The 12,028-nt window shown below is 34.9% G+C and overlaps 1 protein-coding gene across 3 annotated transcripts; it reads left to right on the top strand.

The window, feature by feature from the left end:
* Positions 1-2,645: 2,645 nt before the first annotated feature.
* Positions 2,646-9,952, top strand: LOC141683641 (serrate RNA effector molecule-like). 3 transcript variants are annotated; one of them, XM_074488385.1, is made up of 12 exons: positions 2,650-3,133; positions 3,791-3,918; positions 5,011-5,068; positions 5,223-5,297; positions 5,433-5,507; positions 5,597-5,644; positions 5,792-5,860; positions 5,944-6,732; positions 6,812-6,860; positions 8,447-8,721; positions 8,826-9,008; positions 9,803-9,952. In XM_074488385.1, the coding sequence occupies exons 1-12, from the start codon at positions 2,754-2,756 to the stop codon at positions 9,807-9,809; spliced, it is 2,136 nt and encodes a 711-aa protein (XP_074344486.1). In that variant the 5' UTR covers positions 2,650-2,753; the 3' UTR covers positions 9,810-9,952. The 3 variants fall into 3 exon arrangements, with proteins under 3 accessions (XP_074344487.1, XP_074344486.1, XP_074344485.1); XM_074488384.1 differs by having other exon boundaries at positions 2,653-3,133; positions 9,230-9,829; XM_074488386.1 differs by lacking the exons at positions 8,826-9,008; positions 9,803-9,952 and adding an exon at positions 7,600-7,745 and having other exon boundaries at positions 2,646-3,133; positions 8,447-8,585.
* The last annotated feature ends 2,076 nt before the right edge of the window (positions 9,953-12,028 follow it).

Below are 12,028 nucleotides of genomic sequence, written 5' to 3'. Positions count from 1 at the left end.
AAGGTTTGGGGGAAATAGATTTCCTAGAGGTGTATTATCCGCCCCAATTTTTTATGCTGGATACCACACTTAACATCTATTATCTACCCCAGTCGAATGATGTTGAGATCACGCAACACAAGAAGATAACTAATGGAATTGGTCCAGAAAATTACTTCTATATTTAGTGGACTTTCTCTTCTTTTTAAGTTTAATGGGTTTGCTTGTAGCCTTAGCAGTTTTTTGTGGATTTTGTTTAACAACGGGGAAGAAGGCTGAAACGATTGGAAGGCAATCATATCATGTGGCAATAGTTTTGTCTGATATAATTTTTTTTATTATTTCTAGTTATGTTTGAAATAAGAAAACTGATTATAAGGAAAAGTTCGGAGGAAAAAAAATTAATGTAATTAAATAGATGTTGATATAATTGTTACAATATACGACTACCAACTCTTCCCTCGTCAAAACTAACAGAGTTCGGCGGAGTTGATGGAATAATGCACTTTGCATGTATTTTCGATTTTCATTATTTAAAGTGAGAGTTTTTAAATGTTAGTATCCCAAGTAGTCTAATAATTAAAATATAAGTATACGAAGTGCACTTTACTCTCTATCTAAATCCTCTGAAAATTTGAAACTTTTAAATTTATCTTTGTGTAGCAAAATTTACTTGTTAAAGTAGACAAATTTGAGAAGACTATGAACCTAAAAATTCTCGATGTATCGATCACATTGTTTGATTGGAGCATGTGCCTTGCTGATTGTGAGACTTAATGCAAGAATTTTTTTTCTACAAGTGACTCAAATTGTATCATTAATTGAAATATGAGCTTTAATGATTGTGAGACTTAGTTTGAGATATTTTATTCGTCTCCGACTGACTTAAATGTGGATATTAAATAAGATGGCACTGGACGTATGATACGTGAATAGATCCAAATTACTTACCCGAGTCAAAGCTTGAAACTTTTTTGACAGGTCATTAAGGCTAATAATTTTATATTGTTAATTTGCGTAGCGGTTGGATGGATCCAAAATATGCTACTGAAAACTCTGTGTATATATTACTGTCGCGGTGAACGTTAAGCAAACGTAACTTTTTGTGTCGCATTTTATACCTTTTTTTTCTCATTTTTGGGATGTGAGGATTAATTTTTATTATAACACCAATCTCAATAAAATGTGTAGTTCAAAGCATATTTGTGGTCATGCAAGACTTTGAGAGCTATTTAAAAGATTGAATCAACAAACTTGTGTTCGAAAATTTAGAGTTGTGATTAATTGGTGGTAGAAAGTTAAAATATAAATATATTAGATTAAAATTTAAAATGGGATCCTCTTATTTGGATAGAAGAACTTTATACAGATCATAATTAATATAAGGTATATATTATATAATCTATTAAGGCTGAGCAAAACCGAACCGAAACGTGCTAATTCGGCTGGGTCCTATTTTTTTCAAAAATTCTGTCTTTTCGGTCCGGACCAATTAGATTGGAATAAAATTCAGTTCGGTTTGGTTCGGTTCTTTTAAAATATTTTAGTCGGGACCGAATAGACCAAATTATAAATACTATAATTTCATTGTATATACATTTTACATATATCATAAAAATTTTAATTATAAATTATAAATTGTAATTGTATTAGTAAACTATTAGAACTTTACATATCACATTACTTTAATTATATTTTAGATTTTATAATTTGTGGTTTAATTTTTAATGCAATTTTCTTTTTGAAAAAAATTCGGGTTGTTCGGTCCAAAACCGGATTGAATCGAATAACTTCGGCTCGGTTCGGTCCCGCCCATAATATAACTTCGGTCCGGTCCAAGAAAAAATGACTATTCGATTTTTCGGTCTATTCAGTTCGATCCAATTTTGGACTGAACCGGGCATTTTGGACCGAACCGGCGAATGCTCAGCTCTATAATCTACAAAAATTTTAGTTGGGTTAAATTGATAATATTTTTAATAAAATGAATATAATTGAAAACAATTTAGTTTATAGAGTTTATAAATCGAATTGAAGCCAAAATGATATAAAAACTGAAATTATTTATTTAATCAATTTGTTTGGGGTAATTTAGATGGTTCCAGAAAAATACCTTTTACGGACCTAATTTAATCAAATTAATGCTCCGATTGTTTATTTGAAAATATTTTTCATGCAAATGTTTTTCATATTTTTGGGGTTTGTTTACATTTTGAAATATATTTTTCACATTTTTTTCTTTTTTTTGCATTTAGGAATATTATTTTTTAAGGAGGAAAATTTGTAATATAATATTGATAATTTTTAGGAAAATGACATCCCCTTTATAAAGCCGAAAAATATTTTCTAAAATAAATATTTCTCACCATTTTTTATAAAAATTTTCATAGTAGCAAAATAACAAATTTTTGAAAAGAATTTGAGACAATTTTTTGTGGAGAATGTTTTTAAAAAAGTTTTTTTCGAGATATTTTTTCCAATTTTTTTTTGATTTTACGGAGATTGAAAAATTTTCAAAAAAAAATCCCAGAAAAACGAAATTGACTTAACTTCGATGCTTCTGAGAACAAATTCACAAACTCAAGGGACCTCTTTACAAATACAATTAAAAATAAGGCACCAAATAACAATAACACTCATCTCCAAATCCGTATAATCACACTCCACACCATCTCTTCTCATTCATACACACATGTACTGTACGTATATCTGTATCTCTATCTATCTCCATTTATATTTCTAGGGCTTTTTTTTCACAAATTCCCCAATTAACCATGGCCGTGGAGCCTCTCGACGACGTCAAGGAGAAACTTTCCGACGAGCGCGCCCAATCACCGTCGCCTCCGCCGCCGCCAATTCGACGGCGCGAGCGAGATTCTAGAGAGAGGAGAGAGAACGTAGAGAACGTCGATCGAGGACCTAGGAGAGAGTATTTTGATCGGAATTTGCCGAGAGAACGGGAGTTTAATAAGCGGCGTGCGAGTCCGGGGAGTCCGCCAGGAGGTGTGTATCATCGGGACCGGAGGAATTACTCTCCGCCGGCGAGGAGGTCGCCGCCGATGCAGAATTATAAGAGGATGAGGAGAGATGAGGGGTATGAAGGGCGGAGAGGGAGTCCACCTGCGAGAGGTGGCTATGGAGGCGGTGATAGGAGGTATGTTAGTTGCTCTCATTGTTTCGGTTTGTGGAATCTCGTAAATTGAAATACTTGTGTTTTTTGATAATGTGAAAATCAGTGCTAGAAATTAATCAAACTGAATGTTATATAAATACTGATGACTAGTAATGCACTTTCGAGTTTAGAGTTTTGTATTAAAGAGAAATTTGAATGGGAAGGAGTAAGGGTGTACATTTTAGTCGATTTAGGAACTTAAGTGAATACTTCTTATTCGTTGTAGGAAATGTGTTAGTTATGAATTTATTTATTAGGGGAAAATATTTGTCGGACCTTTATAGGAAATGTGGTGCTTTTTGGTGTACGATTAGAACATTCAGGTTGGATTGTCGTATTTTAAAGTGCTTTTCTGGTTATTTTTCGGATTCTTGGTAGCATACTTCATACTTGTGAAGTAAGAAGATATATTACATTCCTTATTGTACATTATACATAAATACCTTTGGCATACTGGTATACTTGTTTTTAATTTTTTCATCTATAAGATTGCGCTTGTTGGCTTGATGGTTGGTTCCGTTCTCATGTTAAATATCTTGCTCTGATGTGATTGTTAAATGTTGGGTTATTATAGTTTAGCTGGCAGGGGATTACTCCTATTTCATGTAATTATTTTAGAAGAATATATGTTGTTTGCAGGCTTGGATATAATCACCATCTGAATGGGCATGACCGTGAAATGGGTGGTAGGACGGGTTATCCAGATGAAAGATCTCATGGCCGGCATGGTGGACGTTTAGCTGGTGGCTATGAAAGTGGTCCATCTGGTATTTCTTAAATTTGTTTGCAACATGCTATTTTTCAGAATTCCTGATTAGGATGTAATTTCCAATATCCAGTAGATAAGATCTCAGTCTCTACTTGCTAATGTCCTGTGGCATGCACACCCAAGCTGAGTAGTGGATCCTGTACATTTTCATGAAGTAAAGCATTCTTTATATATGTAAGAAGTGGAATCTTGTGAAATTTTACACTAGACAATTAGGTCTCTCTCTGTGTATCTGTCTTGGCGCCGGAATTGCAGGATGTGTCCCTTTATCTAATTCCTAAAATCAAACCATCCAAATCTATATGTAGTTTTTGGTTATATATTTGAATGTACTACAAGGAATCAAGGATGCTGCTTATTCCATTTTTCAGCCTTGAATATTGACTTCTAGTTGTGTGATTCTATGTAACTGATGGGAAGTTGAGAACTTTGTCCTGTTTCCATGATTGTGGGTAACCAGTTACAAGGATACACATTTCAGTTACAAAATGAGAGTGAGAGAGTAATCACAATATTTCTTCAGTTGTATTTGGTGGGTTCGTGTTCTTTCTAAGTAGTTGGACATGGCCTGCCAAGTATCCTCCCTGTTTATAGGATTCCAATGCCATTTATAAAATTTCTGCCTCCTATTCCATATGGATTTGGGATCTACGCTTGATAAGAAATTGTTATTTTGACATTAAATGTTTCGTACCTGATAGTCCCTTTGATCTTAAAATTATCTCAACAAACAGTAAGTTGTCTGTCTGTTTGATAAATCCCTCATTAATTTTTTGTTTTATACTAATATGTGTATATAGTAGAAGTTGGTGGAAAATTAAATTAAATATATTGAGTGGTCCAAATTAGTCATTGATAGGAAAAACTAGTTTTTAGTTATCTATATAATCGGTTCTTAGGATAACTTTACTTCTGATTTGAGCCAAAGCTTTTTTACATTGTTTTAAAATAATGTTTGTAGCTGCTTTGTGTAAGGGTTGTATTTTTCCCTTGGGTTTTACATTTGCAATCTTTAGGATGACAGTTAATTGTCTCATACACAACTTGTCTTGTTTTGTTTTTGTTAACTGTCGTTAATTTCATTTTGAAGGCTGGGGTTCAGGTCGGGGTGGTTATACAGGTGCTGCTAATACAGGTAGAAGTCAAAGGTAAGCCTTGATCATGAGTTCATGTTTCATTTATTTATTATAGTTTTAACCTACTTTCTCTCTGTCTCCATGCTCCCTGTCCCTACCTATATTATAAAGTGTCATGGTGGGTATTCTTTGGTCAGCAATCTAACACATTATATTGTTTCTGCAGAGAAGGATTAATGTCCTACAAGCAGTTCATCCAGGAGCTTGAAGATGATATTTTACCCGCTGAAGCTGAGCGTAGGTATTAAAAATTAAAGTCTCGGTAGTAAAATTTTCTGAATGTCTAAAACATGTATTTGTTGGGATGCAGTTTTGTGTTCACTATATTGTTTTTTGCTAGGGCGGTTTTATATTGTTGAATCTTTTGACTTTGTAGATATCAAGAATACAAGTCTGAGTATATAACTACGCAGAAGCGTACTTATTTCAATGCCCATAAACATGAAGAGTGGTAAAGCTCATCTTTTCACTCTTACTTTCGCCCCTTCATATTAGTGTTATGTCAAGCATTGATGGTGGAGTTTCTAATTTTGGTTGTAGGTTGAAAGACAAATACCACCCTACCAATTTGCTTGCTGTTATTGACAGGTTTGTGCAGATGTATATTGTTTGTATATAACATTATTAAAAAATTATGAGCTCCATTTTGTGCTTCTGATTTTGAGATGGTATGTGTTTTTAATATCAAGGTCAAATTTCTCTGGCTAATGAGCTCTTTTTTGTCTTTGATTATAGGAGGAATGATCATGCAAGAAAGATGGCAAAAGATTTTTTGCTGGAACTGCAAAGTGGAACAGTTGATATGTAAGATATGTAAATATTGTATATACGTTGCAGAAGGATACTATATTCTGAATGTTAATACTAACAAGAACACTCTGGAGCAGAGGTCCTGGTATCGATGCTTCTGCAAGCAAAGCAGGACAAATAGCTGATACCAATACTGAAAATGAAGTCGATACAGGTGGCAAGATAAAACGACATGAAAGGGGTTTGGCTAAAGATACAAATTTTATTAAAGCTCATCCTGTCAGCTCAGAACCGAGACGAATACTAATTGATATTGAACAAGCACAGGCACTTGTGCGGAAGCTTGATTTAGAAAAAGGAGTTGAGGATAATATCTTATGTAGGACTGACAATGAAAGGACAAGTAGGGACAAGTCTCATGGTAGCTCTTCTGGCCCAGTTATTATCATACGAGGTTCAACTGCCGTGAAAGGGCTTGAGGGAATTGAATTGCTGGATACTCTTGTTACTTATCTGTGGCGTATTCATGGAGTAGATTACTACGGCATGATTGAAACTAATGAACCTAAAGGTCTCCGTCATGTTAGGGCAGATGGGAAAAATTCTGATGCTACTGGTAACGGGGACGATTGGGAAAAGAAATTAGATTCATTTTGGAAAGAGAGGTTGAATGGCCAGGATCCCTTGGAAATAATGACTGCAAAGGAAAAGATTGATGCAGCTGCTGGTGAGTCGCTAGATCCTTATGTTCGCAAAATTAGGGATGAGAAGTACGGTTGGAAGTATGGCTGTGGGGCAAAGGGATGCACAAAACTTTTTCATGCAGCCGAGTTTGTAAATAAGCATCTAAAGCTGAAACATCCAGAACTCCTGTTGGAAGTTACTTCAAAAGTGCGGGAAGATCTGTATTTTCAAAACTATATGGGGTGAGTTTAGGTTTACAATGATATCTGCTTTAGTTATTTACTAATTGAAAGCTTTGTTAATTAAATGTGAAAACTGCAGTGATGAAAATGCGCCTGGTGCGGTACCTGTTATGCATCCAACTGTACTGGTATGATTTCGTTATATAGTGTTGAAACAGTTGCTTCCTTTTACGTTTGTAGCTTTGCAGTGCCAATTTTATATATTTGTTTTAACTTGCTGTCTTGGTTGCAGTGAAGTCATGTTTTTTGCCAAGTTATACCCCAAAATACATTTTTGTACACTTCAGTTGAAGTTGATTTATTAGCCACATTTCCAAATTGGCCCTTACAGTTTTACACGATCTAATTAAATTTAACTTTACTTCTGTGCCGCCTTCTGATTTTCAGAAGTTATTTGGCTTTAATTTTTTACCGATCCAAAGATCTGTCAGTTGTGTTGTGATGATGGAAATTTGGGATTCTGACTATATGGGATACATGTAGACATATATATATGTAAGGTAATTGTACATGTTCAGACGGCTAGCTTAAGCAAGGGTCTGGTTGTTAGCGTATGCAAGGGTCTAGTTGTTAGCTTAAGCAAAGGGTCTAGTTGTAGCGTGACAGCCCGGTTATGATTCCTCTAAAGAAAGAAACACAAAGGTTGTTAGAGATGGTAAGGACCTGCCAGTTCAATTCAGAATGAGTCTGTGGAACCCTGGTACATTGTTTAATATTTTAACCACAATCTATTGTTGTCCAACCATACTAGCACCAGCACGAAACAAATGATATGCTACCATGAAGCACAAAAGACATTCAATTGGCTTCTGTGAAATTTGTTACCCGTAAAAACTAAATATCAATGCTCCTTGACTTCATGAAAAGGCAATGCACAAGACACTGCTTTCTCAATTGCTTCTTGCCTATGGCCATGACGGAGACCCCTATAATGTCAAGAGCATCGGGTTGAGGAAGTTTACCAATTACACACACTTGAGTTTCTTAAGAGGAATATCCTAAGTACCCACAAGGTAGATGCAAGCCGATCCATTCATTTTTATTTGTTTAGTCTATGATATGAAATCACTGAACCATCAGTACAGGAATCTTTTAAGACTATAATAAACCCTTTAAAAGGAAGCAAACTTTCATAAGGTTGGTCTTTTTATTCTTATGAAGCTGAACCATGGCTATAGCTCATAGAGCTAATAACTAAGTAGCCGATTTGACAGAAATGTGATGTTGAGAACAGATACCTTATAAATCAATAGTGTTTAGCAGATCTTATAGTTTTGTGTTTTTTGTCTTTTACCTATTCATATCCCACACTGATCTGAGTCCAACACCATTTTATATGCTTATAGTTCAAGATACAATGTCTGTGAAATTCGATTTGCTTCCATAATCTTGAAAATAGCTTCTTTTTAATAAATGAGCTCCTATATAAACCCTATTTTAGTAACTTCTGACATCTTTTTACCTTTGTATACCATGGGTTTGATTCGTTTAGATGGTGTGAATAAATCAACCAGAATTTTTTTGTCAATGCACTGCTAATCGACACAGGCAATTGAACTTAAGTACTTCCTATGCAATTGTATTAACTTCTGATTGTCATCCAAATGAAAAAACATTTGAAGCTATATGGTTCCTAAAAATCCCTGTATCAACCCAACTAGATTAATGTTCTGTATTACTATTGCTACTTATTTCTATGTTCAAATTTTTGTAGAAGGAGAAACCCCAGAAACGTAGGCTTGGTCCGGACAATTATATGAAAGAAGAGCGGGGCCGAAGAGAACGTGACAATCGTACTAATGGTGGTGAAAGATATGATAGAGCTGATAATCCACATTCAGTGGATTTTCAGTCCAATAATGATGGTCAAGCTGGGAGCAATCTTGATGAAGCAATGTTCGATGGTTTTAATGGACAAGGGATGCCTGTTTCTTCTTTCCCTTCAGATATGGCCCCTCCTCCAGTTTTAATGCCTGTTCCTGGTGCTGGGTAAGAGAGTATTTTCCAGTATTTTTTCTCTCCATCTTTTTTTGCCTTGTTGTGTAAATGTTAGATGCTTTTTTATCAAACATGTATATCTGGTATGATTGCAGTCCTTTGGGTCCATTTGTTCCTGCTCCTCCAGAAATTGCAATGCAGATGATGAGAGAGCAGGGCGGGCCTTCCCCTTTCGAGGGAGGCGGTAGAAATGGGAGATCTGGTTCCCACCTAGGTGGACCAGCTCCGATAATTGCTCTACCTCCACAATTTCGGCAGGACCCTAGGCGTTTACGAAGGCAAGTTTATTTTCTGATTTAATTTTTTTTGTTAGAAGCTGGGATGATAATTTTTAGTTAATTTCATTGATATATTTATTAATTGAGTACTCGTGAACCTTGAAAACATTGGACTAGAACAGAGATTAAGAAAAGTAGAGTTGGTCATGAAGTGGATGTATTCATCATGTATTAGTGATACATAAAGACCGTACTCTTAACTTGCATTGAATATATTGCAGTTATGATGACCTCGATGCACCAGAAGATGAAGTCACTGTTATAGATTATCGGAGCTTATAACCACGCAATTGGGTTTGAGATTTTATTTTATAAAATAGATGGGAAAAACAATATTGGTTTGAGACAAACTGCACTTTGCACAAAATGGAAGTCCGAAAATTATGCTCGTAACAAACCGCGGTAGCTGTCATATGGAAAATTTTGTTTCTTCCTTCTGTTGTGCGGTAGTGCTTCCATTCCTGATGTCGGTTATGCTTCCATTCCTGATGTTCGCATCTAAATCAAACTGTGGTGATAAAAAAATTCCATAGAGAGTTTTTCCCACTCGAATCGAGAGGAAAGGCAATGCGAAAATGAGTTAGAAATTATTTAAGGTCACTAGTGTAGTGGTATGAGATAATCTGTTCATTAGCTTTCTGAGTATTGCTTATTTAATTTTGGTTCTCGTAGTTCTATACCAATTACACGAGAGCCCAGTGTATTGACTGTATTTAGAACAGTTTTAGAGCTGGCTATATCGTGGGACATATTTCATTTCTCGTTTGTATTATGATGTTTTGATCATTTGGTAGGTTATAATGTTGGGAAGATTGACAACAGAGCAAGGTTTAACATGCTAATCTAGGTGGAAATGTATCCAGGTACATTGTAAATAGGTTAATTGTGTTTGTCTAGCTGTGGATCTTTGAACTTTTAAATTTTAAGTTTTTTGAGAGCTCTAATTCTCCATCCTTCATAACTCTGCTTCTAATAGTATAAAAGCAATGTAATTTCCTAGCCCGCAGTTTGGTAATTTTGATAATGGAATGGGGGCACTGTGCACCAAATGGACGTTGGGGCTAACTGTCTTACATATGTGGAACAAGCAAGCTGTGCTGTGCTGTGCTGTGCTGTGCTGTTTATGAATATTCATATGACGTTTTAAAGAAGTGGCCGGGTGAAAATAAGAGAACAAGAAGTTCATCTCTTTAATTGATTAGGTTCAGTTATACTGGTTTATTTGATAGTTTGTTGTGCAAAGTCAAATCCATGTTAAGGAGATTTATGATTCATGAATTTATAATGCCATGGTAATGTAGACTTAAAGTGACATTATTATGGCCAGGTAAATAGAAAAGTGAATGGTTATATAGAAGAATACGTGCTATGAGCAACTCCAATAAATTACTCCCTCCGTCCCAATTTATCTGTCTTATTTGATTTTTGATGATCAAATTGACTCAATTTTGACCGTAAATAATTTTTTTTTTATTATTTTGAAAATTTGAAAAAATACATATTAAAGTAGATTAAAGATACTTTCTAATGATATATTTTTATAAATATTTTCGATAGCGTACTATGAGAAATTTTTGGTCAAAATTTGGTCAATTTGACCGTAAAAAGTCAAACAAGACAGATAAAATGGGACAGAGAGAGTAGTTATTAGACCTGACAAAATGGGTCTGGATCCGAAGAACCTAACCGAAATTCATGAAACCGAGATCCGATCCGACATCTGAATCATACAATCCGATAATTATCCGAAAACAGATTTAAACCGATCCGAAAAATACTCGAACCGAAAATTTAACCGAAAATGATCTGAAATACAAGATCCCATTATAATTTGGAACTGATTAAAACCCAATAATATATTACTCGAACCGAATATGACTCGAAATATGCAAATTTTATACTTTAAAAAGTTTTATGTTTATGATAACATACTTATTTAATCATATTCTTTTGTAAAAGTATATTATATTAAAAATACTAAATTTAATAAAAAAGAAATTTTTTAAATCTCAAAAATTGAAAAAATAAATAAGTTAGGATCCGAAAATATCCGAACAGAATTTTGTTCGATTTTAATCCGAATTTTATCCGATTTTAATCTGAATTAGACCTGAACCGAATCAAATCCGATCGGATCCGAATGGTCTTCAAATATATTATAATCCGAAAGTACATCCGATCCGAAATTGATCCGATCCAAAACCGAACCGGTTATTCGAATTGTCAGATCTACTAGTTATAGGATTTCAAACTAACTTTTAGGGAATATTGGATGAATCTGGAACTAGTGAATTATTAAAAGCATACAATTCACCTCTCATTAGGGCCCCACAGAAAGATCTAAAACCAAACTGGACAAATCGGACAGACCCGTATCGAATATCGGATTTTAACAAAATTACTGGCGGAGGACCGACTTAATCCATTCTTTGGACCAGACCTGATAAGAATATCCAGGACTGACCTGTTTGAACAGTTTAATTAATTTAATTTAGGGTAAATTGCAGTTTGTACCCATTATCTTTGGGTGTTTTCTCATTATGATCTCAAACTACGTTTGTTGACAAGTTGCACTCTAGGTTTTAAGTATCTGTTCATTTTGCACCCCTTCAGTCATTTGCCATCCAACATCACCGTTAACGTTAGAACTGTCAGGGGTAAAATTGGTAATTAAACTAAATACCCCTAATCCCCAATTTGTATAGCGTCATTTTGTCATACGCTCTTTCCTCTTCCCTGAAACTATCAACATTGAAACTAAATACCTCTTTCTTAATCCCTAAAATATACCTAAATACTTAGAAAATCGAATTGCGGTGACTGATTAATTACGATGTGAGGCCGTTTATGGGTTGTTGGTGATGGTAGGACTACTTGGGCTGAAGTTCCAGACGAATATTGGAGTGAAGTTGTGAAAGCGAATGAAGAAATACCACTAATCCCAGAACCAAAACTGATTGCGGGGTCTGAAACACCCGAATATGGAGGTAATACTTCCTCTTTATATTTGAATTAGGGTT

This window comes from Apium graveolens, chromosome 9 (assembly GCF_009905375.1).
Source record: "Apium graveolens cultivar Ventura chromosome 9, ASM990537v1, whole genome shotgun sequence".
Lineage (NCBI taxonomy): Eukaryota > Viridiplantae > Streptophyta > Magnoliopsida > Apiales > Apiaceae > Apium > Apium graveolens.
Note: the sequence above shows the minus strand (reverse complement) of the source record. Positions and strands in the feature narration are given on the sequence as shown.